The sequence below is a fragment of the Cinclus cinclus genome, chromosome 4 (assembly GCF_963662255.1).
Source record: "Cinclus cinclus chromosome 4, bCinCin1.1, whole genome shotgun sequence".
NCBI classification, from domain to species: Eukaryota; Metazoa; Chordata; class Aves; order Passeriformes; family Cinclidae; genus Cinclus; species Cinclus cinclus.
The window spans coordinates 26,152,090-26,171,487 of record NC_085049.1 but is presented as its reverse complement, the minus strand read 5'-3'; the positions used below and the strand labels follow the sequence as shown (position 1 = coordinate 26,171,487).

The window sequence follows — 19,398 nt, the reverse complement described above, 5'->3', positions numbered from 1 at the left end:
CTCCTGACAGCAGAGCCTGAGCCAAAGTGGCACATCAACCACACTTTATAAAAGTGCCATGAGCAGATATTCAGGGAGACCAGCAAAGAAATGACATGGGCCTTAACTGCACAGGAATATTCCTTCAATCAGTAGTCGATTTCTGTCCTGAATAGTTATTTTTTTACTCTATCTAGCAAATGCATGGATAGTATCATTACACACATTTATATCTTTACCTAAACTTCCACTTCTTTTTGAGACTATAAAGGTTCTTTAAGACTATCTGACAAGTTCTTCCCCTTCACACAAGCCAAATAACCTGATCCAACCAGCAGCTTCTGCAGCATGACCACAACAGCTGCTTAGCAAGACAACTTGAATTCATCTCCTAGAGGTCTTTGCACCTTGCTCCTCAAGACATGCTCTAGAATCATGGAGAAAGAAGATAAGCCATTGGAAACAAGACAGTTACTGGTTAAAGATGCCCTTTCAACAGTGTTACTACTTTTGCCATTCTGCTTTATTGGATGCCCCTCTGCTTCTGTACTTATGAAAGGGCAAGCAAGAGTGCCCAGTTCACCTTTTCTATATCATTCATCGTTCTGTACACTACTGTCACGTTCTCTTTTATTTGTCTCTTCTTTAAATTAAAACAATCCCTATCCTTCCCATCCCTCCTCAAACAGAAGACTCTCTGTGACTCAATTATTTTCCCTGTCTATCTCCAAGTGCCCTTTACTTTGGCTATATCTCTTCTTTAAGATACGAAGAAGAGCACTGACTAGACAGAATGCAATCATACCGTGCCTGGAGTGATGAATTAGCATAACCAGGAGCAAATATATTCCCCTTTTATTATTTTCTGTAATACAGAGGAACTTTGACTGTATCTTGACCTTTATTTCTCCAATATGAACCATTAAGATTTTGAGTTCTCCAACAAATGACAAGTCAAAGACATATGGATAGTTGTTCTTATTAAAACTATGCCAGTTTGGAGTAAGGGACCCGCTATAGATTCAGAAATTTCCATTAGTACCACAAAAAACTTTCTATATTCATACTTCAAATTGTATACAGAATTGGAAATGCCATTTGTAAACCACATGAAAACTCAAGGTATTCCTGATATGCTTTGAATTGTCCATAACTTTTACTGTACAAGTCTCTTTTGCTAAGTACCAGTAACAGAAATTTCCTTATCACATGTTGTAGAAGGGAAGACCATGTCAGCCTCTCATGCTCTAATGGGACTGGCTAGAACAGAATGTTCTGAGCCTGCTGGGGATTTGAGATCGAGCATATTTTGTTATCAGGTTTCACATGAACAGCAGCCACACTCTTTAGAACAGTGTGTATTTGGTGATCTGCACTGTGCTTTATGAGGCTGTGCTTCCAGGCTGTGACTGTCCCGTGCTGATGCGTGAATAGAGCCTAGCACTGCACAGCTGGGGCTTTCCAGCACAGCCACTGGACAAAGTGACTTGAAGATCAATCCAGGATTTTCTGTGCCAGCACCTCAACTGCCAGAAAAGATACATCAGGAAAAGAAAGAGGGATTGCTGACCAAGCTGGAGGAGCTGCAGCAGATTTCAGATGGGCAACCTACCTAAAGGTACCAGCAATCTTCAGCTGGTGAAGTTGAATCTTCTTCACTCATAACTTCATTTCTCTCAGCTTCAAAATCTCTCAATACCTACTTACCTTCTGTGTACTCTAGACATTCAGACAGTAAGCTCAGGGCAAAGGGCCCATCAATTTTCTGCAGTTCCTGCACAGGATGGATTCCTCTACGTCAACACAACAGTAACTACTGCTAATATTTCTGTATTGCCACAGCCACACTGATGAAAGAACATTGTGGACAGCAATCTGAGAGAGCTCAGATCCAAAGCAGAGGCCCACAGTATGACACAGAACAGCTTTAGGAATGCTGTGATTTGGCACCCATGGTGTTTTCTGAAGCTCTGCTTTCATGATCCTTCTTTCGCTCCATAAAGAGCTCAAAGGCTCACGTGGGTCAGGGGGACTGTGTCAACAGACGCCTTGACCAGGGCAGAGCTTTTTGTGAGATCAAAGACACAGCAATGAAAATAACAATGCAGTGACAAACTGTGAACCTAAAATACAAAAAGCTTATCCAAGTTTATAATACACCCTAGGTGACAGGCGTGTGTGTGGCGGGTAAAGGCCATGCAAGCTCTGAGTGATATTATTTTCATATTGAACTGCTGTGATGCAGTAAAGTGCTATATCCAGTGTGCTGCACAAATCTTTTTGGGCAGCTGGAGGACAAGACATGGGATGGACATGGCTGAGAGCAACTACAATGAGAACAGTTCCATTTATGTCTGTAAAACAAAGCTCAAAAATGCACCTCATAAATACACTGCAAGTGTAGCTGATACAAAAAAAATAACCATCACTAGAGCCTGAATTTGCAGAGTCCCAGAAAAATCACCATTGTGGAGAAAACTCCCTCACTCATTCAGTCACACATCAGCCATGCCAGTGACAATATTTTAAATGTCAACACTGTATTTTACTGCTCATCAAGGCATGTAGGGACATGGAAGCAATAGCACATAATGGAACAGTGATTTCCAAAGAAGGGATGCGCAAGGCAATAGCTATATGAATAAAGATCATTTGGCTTTCAGTCAGCTGCCAAGGAAGGTCTGCTGTTCATCTTGAAAGATTTTTATGTAAAAATTTTGGAAAATACTCTAATAAAGCATCAGTACAAAATGTGAAAGATTGAGGACAGACCAAGAACACTGAAGACATTAATAAAGAAACAGTAGAAATAAATGACAGAACTACAAGTAATACTCAGTCTAAACTCCTGACACAACATGACTATAAAATCAGATCTGCTACTCATCTGGGATGCCATATATGATCAGCAGGGTGGAAAACCACAGCAGACCCAGCTTTTCCAATTAATATATGGGTTTCCTGTGGGCCTGTAGTTTTATAGTCAAGATTACCTTGAACAAAAATGAAGTTATTTAAATGCTCCTAAAGAAAAGACTGATTTAAAGTTGTGAACATTCATTTCACCAGCCTGTCATTAACTCACTGATGTGGTATAGTAGATTGGTTTGCCAAAATACCAGTGTGTGAATATATGTGTGCATGTGAAAAAATTGCTTGAAAAGAGACCGTTTTTCTCTGCTTTTCAATATTTCTGTAAAACACAAAGCCCCTCCATATTTTAGTAAGGACGTGTCAGCCCCTGGTTGCAACTTGTAAACTGCATGGGCCTCTCAAGTTCTCAAGAAATACAAGAAAAAAGTACGAGAAATACAAGCTAGAGACGCTAGGTTGGAGACCCCCAAACTCTGAGAGATTTATTTCACTCCCCAGCATTTTAACTGGGGGAGGGGGGGGGCTGGCAGGAGGGAGAGGGGAGTAAAGGTGACTTTTTATTACTAAAATGGTATAAAGGGATCTAAATGAGTGAGGTTTAGTGTCCTGTAAGCAATCAGGGTTTTCATGGAAGAGTCAGCTCACAGGCTAAGTGTGAAACGTGTTAAACTGATTTCCTAGGAAAGGTGAATGGAATAGTACAAAAAGCACTGGATAACTGGCTGAGAAGCAGAAATAAAGATACAAACAGCACCTGTGCCTTAATACATTTACAGTATTACTATTAAGAAGTATTACAAACATCTAAAAAAAATAGAATCAAAATTCTTTGAAATAATTATTATCCTTGTTCCAATTCTCTCAGTTCTTCTCCCAGCTGTAAGGCAGCAGTAAGGCTGGCATGTGATGGGGAGATACTTGGCACACTCCTGGCAGGGAAAGGGCACTGGGACAGGCAGCACTGGGTGAGTGCTGGGGACTGGGGCTTGCTCTGGGGAGGGAACTGGGTGTGGACATGCTTGAAAACTGTCACACTGCACAGAGCCCTCTCTGCCCTTGCCTCACTACTCCCCGTCTGAGGTGCCAGCCAGCCTCCTGGTGCCTGTCAGGGAAGGGAGGTCACTCCACAGGCCTGGAAGTTGATGAACTACAGCCCTTGGGGAAAGTGAGGTGAGAGTGTTTGTACCTGATGCTCAAGGCCTGACATCGGAGAGATGTGCTGTAAATTATCTTCACCTCTACTCTGTCAGTAACCACACACCTGCAGTGTGGGTTGCCAGCCCAAAGGCCAGTGGTCTTTCACCGGGGAAATTGTGACAAGATGTAACTAGCAGCAACAGCAAAACAAGGCTCAGATGAGTCTCACCTTGCTGTGCCAACAGGCCTGTGCAAATGGAGCTCATTTACTGCCTCAATCTCCTCCTCTTTTGTCCTCTTGGCTCCCAGAGCCAGGCAGTGTGAGATCTGGCACCATCAAACCCCCTCACCAGGGATAACCCAGTCAGCTCACCAAAACACTTCATTTTCTGCTTAGAGAGCAAGAAAGGATAAAAAAGCTGTCTGGGAACTGAGAAGAAAACCCCCAAGGACTGAGGAAAAACTGCCAAGAGAAAGTCAAGGGAGTAGCAAACAGGATGGGTGACAGACAGAGGAGTGTAGGAGACAGAAAGGAGCTTCTCTTCCTTGGTGTGCCAGGACCTCACCACGCGCCAGCTCCCTGCCCAGGGCAAAGGAGAACATTCCAACTCCATCGGTAAACAAGGAGAGAAAAAAGCAGGGGAAAGGAAATGTCAACCATAACTGAGCAGAAATTTTTATTCCAAGTAGCTGTACTAAAAGCAATAACAACTTCTCAGCTCCCCATGTTCCAATCAAACTGAATGGTGCTTTCTGCAATACACAGGGCAACTTCCTTTCCAGAAGTCATTACAGTTTTATAGAGCGGCACCTTTGCACTCTGCCACAAAGCAATCTGTTAACAAACATTAGGAACAGCAGGGATGGAGCAATGGGAGACTCTCAAATCAAGTATTCATTGATTTCATTTAGACAATTATACCGTACAGAGCAACCAAAAGGGTTTAGAGTTAATCTTTCCCTGATGGCTTGTGGTACATGAGCAGGTCCCTGGGTGGTCCAGACACTTTGGATTCTGTTGCTGGGTCTTCCACGGCCTCGTGTAACCTCTGAGGCACCAACTCTCCTCCCCAGCCTCTGCATGGGGCACACTAGAAATTGTGGCTAATAGTGATCTACCTCACAGGGGAGAAATAAAACACCTCAATATTATCACATAAAAGAAACCACCACAGCTAAGTGAACTCTATCACTATTATGTTTGCAGCCCCCCATAGTAATTTCATTGCTATTTTTGTTGTGGTTTTGCTGTTCTTTTTTATCCTGATGAAAACCAGCAGAAGACAAAATGACTTAATATTTCAATGAACTTCACTTCTACTTGCCTTCTTTCTAATTTCTTTTGCAGGCAAAGCTGAGTTCCAAAAACATGAAGTGTACACATGTGTGGGGAAGTTCAGGTCAGACAAACATGCTGCCATCAAGCAAAATTAATTTGAGGTGAGTGGATGTAAAACATCTTCACACACTACGTGTAAATTGTAATGGGCAGCTGTGCCTGCTTGAGTCAAACCAACCCAATGCATACACTTGGATTTTGGTGTCCTCTGGCCATACTGGACAGCACTGAACAAAGGATGTGGACAGCAGTATGCAATCCAGAATATTCCAACAGGAGGACACACCTGCACTCAGACACTGCATCCCGTGATTACTGTAAGCAAAATTTTGCAAAGTACAGGATGGAAGGAAATCAGATGATGTAAGTGTCAGACATGATTATGGGGAGATAACAAGAAAGTTCAGTGGAAAAGAAAGAAAAGGACAGCAGAGTTTCTGCAATTAGTTTTCTTCAGGGCAGAAGGAGAAGATCCCAGCCACTGCTACTCCATAAAACGCAGACAAAACCACTGGCACCAATGTTGTATTAACAGCCTGGGAAAGACTCAAACCAACAGGTATACAGATCCCAAACCCACACATCAAGAGAACTATTCACCTCTAAAAGCCACCAACACTTTATATACATCCAAAATACATAAATACACCTGACATAAGAGAGCTGTAAAAGGCACATCCTTTTCAGGAACTCTTAAAATCCTTTTGCTCCCAAGCCCTTCACTTTCTAAGTTTCTCTCCTCTGCAGAATGGGACTCTCTGCCAGCTATCTTCTTGTGTCTACTACATGGATTCTCTAGAAAAGGCACGGTAGCACAAACAAAAGGAGGAACTGCTGCTGACTTTATTTTGGGGGCAATGTGGTGAGGGGAACCACAGTTTCAGGTATGGACAGACTTCCTTCTGTGAGCACAAAGTTCCTCATGGTTTGATCCTCTCATCCTCTTCTTCAGGATCTACCCAAACTCATCTTCTCTCTTACAGTTTCAGGATAGTGCCATGGTTTCTTTGGCACACTGTGACCCCTTCAGCTGGATGCGGTTCACCAACCCAACCTGACATCACCACCAGCTCTGCCACAGGCAAGGTGTGTCTTGGAAGGCAACACCTGCAGAGGCTGGGATAAGCCATCTCCTTGTCTTCAGTGAGGCACATGAAAGGGGCTTAAGTCCTCAGCTGCAGCCTGGAATCATGGCTCAGACTCCAGGATTCAAATTACATTGATGTCAAATTAAAAACCCTGCTCCTAGCCAGTGCTTTTCACATCCCACCTACTAAACATTTAATTCCTCAACACACAGAAAAGCATAACTTGCCCATTCAGAGTAAAAAATGTATGAGACTGAAGAAGCAAGCAAATAGCTGAAGCTGAAACCTGTTGAATTCACAGCAGACATGGATTTCCTACTATCTGCTGGGCCTGATGTATGTACATTGTCGGGTACAAAACAGGGTAGTGTACAAGTGTGGAGAGGGACAGGAACTGAGAGATGATTCCCCTCAAACAATTACAATGGTGAGATTTCCCAGCATTTTCAACCATGCTGTTGAATCTCTGTCTACTCCTCCAATCAGTAGAGCAAAACATCCCTAAAAAAAAATAAATAGAAGTAGGAGCATAGGACCAGAGAGAAGAGAATGGAAAATGATGAGTTGTTCTTTCCAACTCTGTATTATGGCTATTGTCCTCAGGAGAGCACTTTCACCTTGGCACCTATAAAATAAGAGTTCTTGGTGGGAGTAAATATTTCATCCCTCTCCTTATCAGATATTCATAAATAATGTTGTTTTACCCAACCAACTAGCACTTCAGTGGTGCTCTGCAGACTCGAAGACAGAAAAAGCTGGAAAGATTTTCTGAACTCAGTTCATTTAAGGTTACCACAGACCATCACTTGTAGAGAAACTGAAAATTCTTGCCCACAGAAAAAGGCAGAGAAAAGGCTTCTTTAACCCCAGGCTGATGAGATGCTTATCTGTATGCAGGTCTGAAGGTGATCATAAGTAACTGATCACTTGTGGTGTAGAAAAGCATAATCAGCTGTTAAAACTAAATTTCACAGCTGGACATTTTTATTCAGTATCTCATAAAGCTGCCTCAGAGAAAGTGCAAGGTGAACCTCATTTTCACTTTTCTGCGCTGTGTTAAATGAATGAATGCAGAGGATGGCAACTGAGCTCTGCCGATTTATGGATTACAAATTCAGATCTTGTCTGGAAAACTCTGGTGACTGAGATACCTAATTAAATTGTGACATCAGAGGAGATGAGAATTAAAACGGAGCAACTGTGAGGAACAGACATATTTTGACATTCTGTTTAATGCTCTTTATTTTTGTTAACCTGTAATTACTTCAATGACTATTGAACATAAAAAAGTATGTCTCTGTTAGAGAAGATTCGCCCCCCAACCCCCAATTTTAATTAAGGTGTAAGATTTCACAATGCAGGTATCTGAGGCCTATTAGAACTACTCTGATACTATTAAATGAGACCAAATTTCACTAACATGGTATCTCCAAGGTTAGCCTCACTTCCTCTCAAACGAAACCCTAGCTTAGGGTAAAATGTTTTCATTGGGCTGTACTTAGAAGAAAAAGGTCCACCTTGATCCATTTGAAGGTTACCTCTAATGGAACAGCTCCAGCTCTGTCTCCAGAACAAGAACTCAACACCTTGTCTAATTCAACTTCCTTAATAAGGGGATTTTGCAGCAATTTGAACAAAATAGCTACATCACATACACTTCTGAGCCAGTGAAATGTGCACACAGCACTCAGGACTGGCTGAATGTGCAGTGTGCTTTGAAGGGTGGCTTTGGAAAGATGGCACTGTGTGGTCACACATTTATTGCCTCTCAACAGCTTCTGGATTGAGTTTACTCAGTTTCCAAGGAAAATTATGCTTAATTCTATATAATGCTTCTCCAGGCAATTTCAATCTAGAAGTTTAAAGTTAAGCCATCCTCCTTGTGATCACTCTTAAACCATGACAAACGTGAGCAGGCAGCTCCAGGGTAAGAGTATGGTTTGAGAGCAATAGGGTAAGTTCTCTACTAGTATAAATCAGTATGACTCAGTATGAATCAGTATAAATCAGTATTGCTTGCCTGCTTTGAGTGGAGGCATTCCCACGTAGACCAGCTGTGGACACAGCTAAATGAAAACCCATTCTTCAAGTGGGAAGAGAAATAATTGCCTCATGGGTGACAGAGAACCAAAGGAGGACTGAAGTCCCTCTGTCCACCCCATGCTGCTTTAGACAGCAATAAAAAGGTAGTGTGGTTATTGCAGGACAGGGCTGCAAACAGAACCTGAGAGCAGAGAATGTCTTTAACAGTATTTCATTGTCCCACAGCCAATTTTCAAAGTAAAACCACAGACTAATGTGAAGATTTCACAATGCAGACATTTGACAAAGAAAGGATATTTCTTCTGGTGTAACGTTTGGGGCCCAACAACAATTCAACATATTTCCCAATGACAAAAAATTTTGTAAACCACAAAACACAAGGATTACAGAAGTTAAAGATAGAAGAAGAAACCCACAAAGCAGAAATATTAAGGCCACCTGTGGACCAGTGAAATGCACTGTTGCCACAGTCAAACAGGATATATCCCTCATTAACATTATATATAATAAATCACGCACATATGTAGAATAGATACTATATCTTATTCTAGAGAAGCAGAACCAGAAAAAATAAAATAAGCTGAAGATTTTGTGGCCAACCTATGGCAAAAAAGCTCTAGCTTGAATCCTAGCAACTCTTAGCAGCCTAAGTCAGCACAACACCAGATGGAAAACAGAGGTTACCATGTAAATCCCTATGAAAGCCAGAACAGGATTCTGAGGTAAATGCTTCCAAGGAGAAGGGGTGAAAAAGAAAACATCAGAGGACAAATTGCCAAGGTTATAACCTGAGACCTAACATCAACCACAGATGTTTATTTAACCTTTCAGGTGCTCATTAGTGTCAAGCCCTCATGGCAGCTTCCATAGTGTCTCTCCATCCTGAAGCTGGCTGAACGTAGAGTTATATCCCATCCTAATGAGCCACAAGGAGGGTGATGTGCGTCACTGGCTTCTGTTTCAATCTTGGCAATCTCAGTGTAAAAGCCTTGCAACATCTTCTGATTCTCCTGACATTTAATTAGCCGGTGTCATTTTGATGCCATAGCCTGTCTCATCAGGATGATAACTACAAAACAACATGTGGAGCATAAAAGTTCCATGAAAAGTTTCAAGTCTGGCAGCCAAGCTTACGAGTCCCCTGACAGTCACGGTTCCTGGGACTGGTTCCCGTTAGCTCTTTTGTTTTGGCACTGCTATCAGCAAGAGTTTCTCTGTTAAGGACAGAGAAACAAAAAACCACCAAAAAATTGCAATCTCAGAATAGCCTTGCAAAAAATGACATCTTTTAGCTTGAAAAATTTTACCTGTCCCGCAGAAAGAGAGCATCCTCATCGCAAAAACTCAGAGACATTCATCCTGAAGGACAGGTTTATCCTACAGGATCGAGTCCATCATCTTCTGGCCTCAAAAGGTAGTCCTATTTATTTAATTGTGTACAATGTTTTTCTCTATTTGTCATCTGGTATTTGGGAGGACAATCTCCAACAATACCTGCTTCTTGTCCACGTCAGCTGCACAATTTGACAGTGGTCATTTCTACACAAGATGTGAGCCATCTACATTTGCACTCAATTTGGTCTTTTATTCCAAAGTCTTAGTCTCATTCACTTAAACATTTTTTATTTTTTGAGAGTGTACCAGTCAGAGATGTGTAAAAACTCAAATGAACATAGACACTTCATTCACAAAACAGAATCAACTGAACATCTTTGTCATCAGAACCTAGACACAACCTAATGTTTTGTAAAGACAGATGTGCAACTACCTGAGGCAGAAGATGAGCAGAAAGAACTCAGCAAACTTAAAAAGTTCACTGAACCAGTGTGGTCCCCAGACCTCAGCTCATCTGGAGGATCCTTGCCTGAGCTCAAAGCTGCTTCCCAACTGGATGAGCCTATCTTCTAGAGCAAAATGCTCTGGGAACTCACATCTCCCACAGGGACAGGGAGATTTCTTTTAGGCAAATGTTAGGGGCCAGTAATGGCAACACCACTATCAAGGGTGAAGGTGTTCTTGCAAGACTTTTCCACTTGTCATCTGTTCATCTTAGTTCCATGGTATAACCATGATGCTATAATTTCAGCCAGTTCATGCCCACTGCAGACTACTGGGTTGTAAACTGGTCCCACCAGTTCCCTCTCCTAAACAGCCTTTCAGGTGCTTCTCTGCTGTCTCTTAGAGAAAGTGGTTGTCAATGCATATTACTGACCAATTAATTTCTGCCTTCTTCAGCAATATTTCTTTTTAAAAAGTCAAATTTCACCCAGAATTTATGCCTGACCACCATCACACTTCATATGGGACAATGTGTGGTGAGCCTGCAACAACCCACTCAGTTCAGAAGGCTTTGGAGGAGTCACATGCAATGATCCCATTCCATGTTTGGAGGCTCACATTTGCAGTGTTACTTCTTGTTTCCTCACACATGAAGTCATGGAAGATCTGCACCCATCATAAATAAGGTCTTGCCATGGAAACCTTTGACCTGGCTTGAATTATATTCAAGTCAAGAAAAATGGATGAGTACAAGAATCCACACCTACCTTTTAGTGTAAGTTTTAATAACTGTCCTTTATTTTATACACACAACACACATACTCAAGGGAAAAGAAGGACAAAGGTCTACGTGAATCTGTCTAAAAGTTAAAATACAGCTAAGTGAAGGAAATCCAGGAACTGCTACAAACTACAACACCAAAAATAACCACCCACAAAAAAACCCTTAAGCCTTACAATACCTCCCTCACACACATGAACACATTTGCATCCGTTACCTTATGAAAGTTTTCTTGCCTCAGCAACCCATAACAGTAGCAGCACAGGAAAGTTTATTTGAAAAACACACATTGGTATGTCTCTAAAAGACTTTCGAATTACTAATGTGCTCAGTGATTATGCACTACCCAATAAATGCCAACTTTCCACGTTAGCAAAGTAGCTGGGATCGACTGAGCACAGGAGGGAAGCCAATGTAGCAGTCAAAGCAAAGCACTGGGGACCAAACAAGCCAGATTTGCTTCCCATGACAGCTCATGACTTGCTGTCTGTGCCTGCCTCTGCCTTGGTGCATTTATCTGTAACACCAGGTAATAGCACCTACTTAAAAAGGGGCAAATGAAATAATTGAGAGCTTTTAACTGCTCCAAAATCTTGTAAAAAAGTGACGTTAATTCTTTAAAAATTTTTGAAACAATGATTATTGTCTTTTTTTTTGTTCTGCTGGAGGATGTAAGAGTCCCAGAACCGTGCAGCTGTAGGCACAGTGCTGATGTGGAAATTAAAGGTGGTCCCAATCCCGGGTGTAGTCAAATCTGATGAAAGCTACAGAAAGACAGACTAATGAGAAACCAACAGAAACAAAAAGCTTTGTGCTTCTTAGAATTTTTCCTATTTGGATAGCTAAATACTTTTAACTGACTTTACTTTATCGTTAATGAATGTATCATATCCAAGTCTCATTATCAAACTTCTCCTATTTCAAATGTCAAAACCAGTAACTTTTAAAAAATAGCTGGTAGTGTATCCCTACTCCCAAAGTATAAATCCATGCCATCAATTATTGCCATTTCAATTGCCTAGTTAGCAAATATCCTTCATCTGTCTACACTATTAAGCAATGAAGTAAACATGGCAGTAAGACATTAGTTTGATAATGCTTGCCAAGTTAGAAAAAAAAAAATCTTGATTCTGTTATTAATATACCAACAAATATATAAGGCTGAATGACTTATTTTGCTCAGCCCATTTAAAATTAGCACCAGAGAGGAAGATGTGTGTCTCTTGCAGTACCTGCAGCAAGAACCTTACAGTTCACAGCAGATTTACCTCTTTTTCCTTGGTATATTTTAAGAACTTATACATGAAAGGACACTTCCAGCTGTGTTAGTCTATCAGAAGATAGCCTGGTTCAAATTTGTCTTCACTGCTGAGCACTGATATCAGACAGTGATAATTCTTCTAACCTTATGGGGTGAGGAAATATTTTTCATTAAGTCTTGGTGGCACCAGGTAATTGAATAATAGAGCTTACTTGGTTGGGATTTAAATAATATTTTAGCTTAATCTCTTAAAAAAAAAACACAAAAAAACAAACAAAAAAACAAAAAAACAAACAACCAAACAAATAACCTTCTATTTACCTGGAAATTATAAAGGCATTGTGGAGATCCAAAACCTGTGCTCCTTCTCCAACAGAACATTTAAGCAGAAACTTACAACTGGGAAAACATTTTGCCAGCCTGAGAGCATGGAATGTGCATCACAAAAGGGGCGACACGCTGCATCACTACCTCTACCTTCTGTCACAGCATTGGGGACCAGGCAGAGGAGTTTATAAGGCATTGGAAATCTAAAAGTTTTGTTACAGTTTGTTCCCTTACTCCCCCTGCCACTCACATCCTTCCAGATCAAGAACGTCTCTCCACAGCTCTGCAGGCAGATGAAAGTGCACTCTTGCCATGCTGAAAGATGGCAAAAAGCTATGTAAAGTTATTTCACATTCTTGTGCCCCTCATGAATAAAGTCCCTGCTGAAAGGTACAGTGGACTAGCTTGGGCTTCATGCCTGATTTAGACAGTTTGCATGAGCTCAAAAACTCCAAATATTTTCTGTTAACAGAAGCACATATATATATATATATATACACACATATATATATGTGCATGCAGACTACAGGAACCTCTAGTTATAATCACTGCCTTATCTCATGAACCTCAGAGAACTATTGCCAATGAAGTACTGTGTTTTAGTTTACAAACTTCTGAAGTACTTTGTTATGACTAACATGCAGCCAGCTCAAGCAGTCATCTGAAAAGCCAGAGGATTTCTTTAGCTTTTTCTAATTTCTTTCTTTGTGTAGCCATTTAAAAACTTGATTCTCCTACACTAATGCTTTTACAGATAAGGAGCAAGGACGAAACTTTTCTTTGTGCTGCTGTGTCAAAAGCTTCTGTAATTTCCTACGGGGACATCACATCAAGATGAAGTCTCTTCTTGGACAGTCTTACTAACTGTGCAAAACAAAGTGTGACCAGATTTAACACAATCTCTTAAGAGGACAGCAGTAAAAATACCTTATCAATTGACTGAGGCTGGAAGAGAAGTGGTGTAAGAGGTGATGGAATAACCATCCATGTGTCCATAACACACCTCTGGCACTTAACCGAGACTACTGCAAGGAATTAGCAAGGCCAAGGCTCGGCTCTGAGCATGACATTTGAACCACAGAAAGAAAACAGAATCTCCTCCGTGGATTTTGAAGAGAATTGTGAACCCTTTCTACCTACCTACCAATAACTTAGGCTTATTTTTCCAGGATGTGACCTCAAGCACTGCTTGTGCCGCTGCTCCACAAGCAGCTGTTGAAGAGCTACATCTGGAAGGATCCCCAAAACCAGCCTGCAGAGGAGGGCTGCAGCTCAGGGCAGCTCGTCATGGACAGCTCAGTTCTGCTTTCTCCCAGGGGCCTTCCCTTCTCCCCTCTGCTCATCGAGGAGCAGCCGTGCCCAGACAGCCCAGGGTCAGTGCAGCGGAAGCAGCACAGCCAGGGCATGTGTCACACTGGAGGAAGATGAAGAAATAAAGGAAAGAGAGGACAAAGAAACATGTGGAAGACGTATGATCACTGGCATGACACTGCTGCTGTACCCACACACCTCTGTGTGTGTGCATGATGTGCAAGTGCACATTTAGGGCAGGGGCTGGGAGCTGCAAGGAAGATTTACTAAAAGAAATCTCAGCCTTGCTTGCAACATGTATACAACTTTCTATGCACTCTGGGTCACACATTTACAAGAATGCCTCTTGCTTCTGGTAAAATCAACCACAGGAAGGGCAAGGAAGGATGTAGTGGTGACAAAATGCAGAACCCAGCATTGCCCTGAAGAGTGCAACGACAAAAACTGAAAGTTGGGGCTCCCCAAAATAAACTGTCTGTGTTTGAAGGCTGGAACAGCAAAAAGGGGAACTCCCAGTCTTGATTCTGCTAATACAGAGGGGCCAAAAAGCTGTAACTAGAGCAAGTGGAAGTGTAAGAAAGTGTAAGTAAAGGGACTGAAGAGTCACACTGGTTGCAGGAAAAAAGTAAGTCAGATGAAGTGCCACAGCAAAGAAATATTATGTAAATCAGATCAGCTAAGCCAAGCAGAAGGCCCAGCCACCAAAAAGCCACTCTGACAGCAAAGCAGAGGGTGTTTGGAGACTGAAGCCAGCAAAGGAACCCAGCAACAATGGCCTTACTGAGGACAGTCCTTGCTCGTATCCTGCCCATCCCAGGGTGAGCAAAAAGGGCATACATGGCAAGACTTTGGGGTCAAAGATCAGCAGGTGTGTGCCAAGAATTGCCGTGTTTCATTAGCAGAGGACACAGAAAGGCCCCAGATTGCCTGCCCTTGCATTGCTTTGTTTTGATATGGGGCTTGACACGGGTGCAAAGCAATTGTAAACATATGTACTATGTTACAGAAATGCAAGAAAAGGAAAACAGTCTTTTTTTTTTTTTTCTTTTTGTAAAAAGACAGATATTTTTACAGTCTACAGAGCCAATCATGACATTTAATTTTACAGAACAGGAAGGAGCTCAGTAAGTTGCTGTAAAAATATCCACACTTATGCAACTGAAACGCCAGCTATGGATCAGGAATAGCTCTGAAGTGGCACCATGGACCTCTCCAGCACTGTGGATATGAACCTAGGGACAGAGCTTAACGTACACCTCAGCCAGCTGATGTGCCCCTGGCAGTGACCTCTTGTGTAAAATGACCCAGCAGTTGCTTCATGTATAGCTTTAGGCCTATATTCCACTCCCCCAAACCATATTTTCCATGTCACAGACCCTGTTAAGTAATTTAACACAAACTGTAGGCAGAAGACAGAAAATACCAACATTTTGATTTGGCAGGCATTTAAATTTTCATTATAAGCATTCAGACAAGGAGTAAATTCAGACAAGGTAAAAAGCTAAAGATGCTTTCTAAAAATAATGTCATCTCTGATCTTATGTAGAGTCCCACACACAGCACGAGAGTAGAACAGGGTCAATCACACCACCAACAACATAATAACAACAATACCTATTTATTTAAATGCAATGTGAGCACACCAGCATAACTCAGTAACTGTTTATTTGCATTCCTTGTTTGAAAGAAACATTGCATAATACTACTGCAACTATAGATTGCTTCCTTTTCTTTTTTTTTCCACCAAGCATTCAATTTCTAACAACACTTTATAAACATAATGAATAAGGAACACTCCCTATCCCCATCTGCTTATTTCTTCTTACTTAGGGAAAAACATTTTTTTAAATTTGGCCCTTATATGAAATATCAAATGCTGTAATTTATTATATAATCAAGAAGTTCATGTTCCTTATTCTTTCAATTACAAAAAACTTTTCAATACTCTGAATGTAAGTGAAAGACAAACTATTTTTGACACCAGCTACTCTGAAGAATAAATAGCTCATTAAATAACAACCCTCAGTGTACATTCTACCTTTACCAGTAGAGAAACAAAAGTGATCAGAAAAAGCTTGAGGACACTACAGCATAATTCAAAAGGAGAAAGCAGTGAAAAAGCCCAATTATTCTTACTAGCAAAGTAATATATCTAAAATAATAGGAATCTTCTGAAATCAAGTTCGCTTGGTATCACAACTGAAGGCACTATTTAAAATACACCAGTAATAGTAATACAATTGATGAGTTGATTTATATAAATTATCTGTTAATGTTAAAAGAAGACAAAGATAAGTGGACAGTCACTGTTTTGCTCTACATTTTTTTACACAAATAATATGTGTGAAATTTCTTCTCAATGGGAGGATCAACATATTCAGGATCTCCCCTTGGGCAGGGGATGGCTTTCAAGGCTGCTGCTCAAGACTGAGGGATTCCTTACCACAAGAGATTCTTGGTAAGTGGTTAAGAGCATGCTAAACTATCAAATCTTGATGGTTAAATGATGTAAAGGGTTGATCATGTGCAGATAAATCCTTAAACATACACTGTTGGGCAAAGCTGGGACTAAATCTGGATCCAGCTGCACCTAAACTCCCCTCTGAGAAGGAGTTTAGAATGCAAGGGGATCCTTCCTTAACATCATGACTCAACAGGAGGGTCTCCCTGAAAGCGTTGGCTGAGCCTGTCCTGCATCAAATGTGCCTTGCCACTGAACCTTATTAACCCACTGTCACATCTGCTATCAAACTTTGTTTTTTATCAATAAACACTTTGTTACTTCTCTCTTACCACTGAAGTGACTCCACCTGTGACAATGTGAGTTTAACCATGTAATGTTTTTCTGGGAGCCATCACCAAACAAGTAAGACATACCTGATGTGCCAAAATATAGATATTATGGCCAACATCTTTTGGGGAGATGCCATCATCACCATTCTCCTCCTCGTGGTCACATTCCAGACCTTGGTTGTAGGCATTCTTCATCACATCCACCTGCAACACAAACCCAGCCAGGGACAGATGAAATAAATGTGGTTCTTGGGGAAAAAACACACTGTGTTTGAACACAGCCAGTTTGTTCAGCTCCAGCCTGGATGGGTGCCCTGCAGCTCTGCAAGAAGAGTGAGCAGCCTGAGAAATATTTTCTGAATAAAGACAAGCTTGAAGGATTTATGAAGCTCCAAACTGCTACATTTTTCATCAGCAACTATGAGAAAGGATCAGGAATGCTGAGTCTTTGTGAGTAGATATTTTCACAAATGCTTCTAAAGACTAATCTAGATATGGCAGGGAGTGTTGGGCAGCACTTAAGAGTACAGCCATGATCTTCTTCTGGCAGGAGCAGGTAGCAACACCATTTCAGAGGAAAAAGCCACACCTAAACCAAAAAGGAAAAGAAGATCTGGGCAAGGTGCTGGGGAATTTCCAAATATTCAAAAGCCTCTTACAGGACCACCATAGGGTTCCCCACACAAGGCTGGATCCTGCAGCTGCACCCTAGGGATGGCCTCATCCCGCTGAGATGCCACCTTAGTGATGATTCCCTGAAACAGGTAAGTGTTGGGCTCTGCCTAAGGGCAGGGATGATGCCCCCAGATTCTTCCCCAGAATCCCTCGATAATTCCCAGATCTCTCAGTATCTGTTGTTATACAGTCAAGTCATATTGGTAATTACTTCCCCAGATTTCCAACTCATTTAAAGTTTCTGGAGACCTCCATAAACATCAGGGTTGTTCCAAAACACAGCAACAACTGCTTGGAACTCTCTTTGTTAATGAGACATAAATAACATATATGTATATTAAATATATTCTATGTCTACACACACATTTCTGTTAGCACTGCTTCACAAACTGTACAAGCTTAATTTGCCAGCCCCTGACAAACTGTACTTGAAGACAGTCTACCAGAATATGATAATTTAGTTAGGAAACAATTACAGAAAAGTGCTTGGAATGGATAAAAATAATGAAGTCGTAAAGACTGAAATCATGCGTGCTTGATCCTTTTAAAGTACTTTTTGTGAATTAGTACTATCCTGATACATTGTGCCACCATACGCTGCCAACACTTCTCAGCTTAGATACAGATCATTTTAAAAATGTTTTAATGACAGATTTTTTTTAGCCAAAAGATTTATGAATATTCACAAGCTTTCTCACCAGTTCTCTTGGTCTCATGTTGAAAAGGATTCTTTCCGCATTCTCACTGTCTTGCCTGCTTTCCATAATAGCCAGCAAAAGCTTGGAGGCATTGTTCTAGAGATACAAAACAAAATTAATGCAATTTTAAATCTCTTTCATGGATTAATGACCCTTGCATTTGTTTTAACTGAGATTATGAGGACCACTTTTTTAGTGGGTTAGATTTTCAACCACTTGCATCTTTTATATTACTGACATATTTAATAGATTTTTTTTTATGTCAGCATACCACAACACTAAATCTGCATGCTATATTGGAAGGAAAATTTTAAACACTGAAAAATATTTGACTTCAACACAGAGTGCTGCTGTAGACTGTGCACAAGAAATTTAATTCCATTTCCTTTCCTTATTGCCCACCTAGCAATTTTTGCCTTTGCTTTCTGTTAAAACGAGACTCAACAGAGGTAATTACAAAACATATTACACAAAAGGTTTTATCATTCAGGCAGGTTTCCTTCCCCTTTGGTTTTTATGAAGTCCAACTGGTTATTATTTGAAAGGCTGTAAAAGAAACTGTTTTCATACACTCCTGAGATTTTGTTTCACTGCTAAATATTCCTGGGGGAATATATAAAGACAACCTTTGCTTTGTCAACTGGCTGCTTTTCACCAAGACTGCTCCTCAGGATTACACAGCATGAGCTTTAGCCACAATAGCTCAGTGGTGCCTCAGACTTCAGAGACCTGCCTGTCTTCCAGTTAAATCAGCTGTGGTGAAGTGGAGAGGAAGAATGGCTCTGGAGGTTTGGCTGCTTGCTGGCAGAGCAGGGTTGCCTTGGCTGACCTGTCACAGCAGGTCATTCCTGTTACATTCCCTGTCATTCCCTGTTACAGACTGAGCTGTTGGAATACTTGGAAGCAGGAGACAGTCCCAAGGGAAGAGGTAAGGGCCAGGAAAATTTGCCAACCCACCCTACAACCTCATTCTCAACTGCTTAATGCCATTATCAATGATTCCAGCTGAAATTTCGCCAATGAGGGTGTGCCTCAGACAATTGGCATGGGCAGTTTCAGAGGAAAAGGGTTCAGATGCTTTTGGGACTGGGGCAAAAAGACAGATGTTATTCCCAATATGTTCAAGCAACTTGTGCTTTAAGCAGCCTTTGTATCCCCAAGCTTTGATAGTAGAGCTGAAAATATGGAGCACTAGAGGCCAATAGAACAATCACATGAGTTGTAGTCTCCCAGTCAAACTTGTCCAACTCAGAAGCAGTTTATAAATTACAATTTAAGTACTATAGAGCAGAAACACACTAATTTCACAGCTA

General features: G+C 41.2%; 1 protein-coding gene across 3 annotated transcripts in view; it reads right to left on the bottom strand.

Moving 5' to 3' along the window:
- The window catches only part of ITPR2 (inositol 1,4,5-trisphosphate receptor type 2), a 248,277-nt gene that overhangs the window by 48,042 nt on the left and 180,837 nt on the right, over positions 1-19,398 (bottom strand). For 2 of the 3 annotated variants that reach the window (XM_062491836.1, XM_062491837.1), the window contains exons 44-45: positions 18,086-18,181; positions 16,797-16,916 (exon numbers count right to left, since the gene is read on the bottom strand). The exons of the other annotated variant lie outside the window; for it this stretch is intronic. In XM_062491836.1, coding sequence (XP_062347820.1) covers positions 16,797-16,916; positions 18,086-18,181 — 216 coding nt within the window. The remainder of the gene's footprint in view (positions 1-16,796; positions 16,917-18,085; positions 18,182-19,398) is intronic. 3 annotated transcript variants of the gene reach the window in all.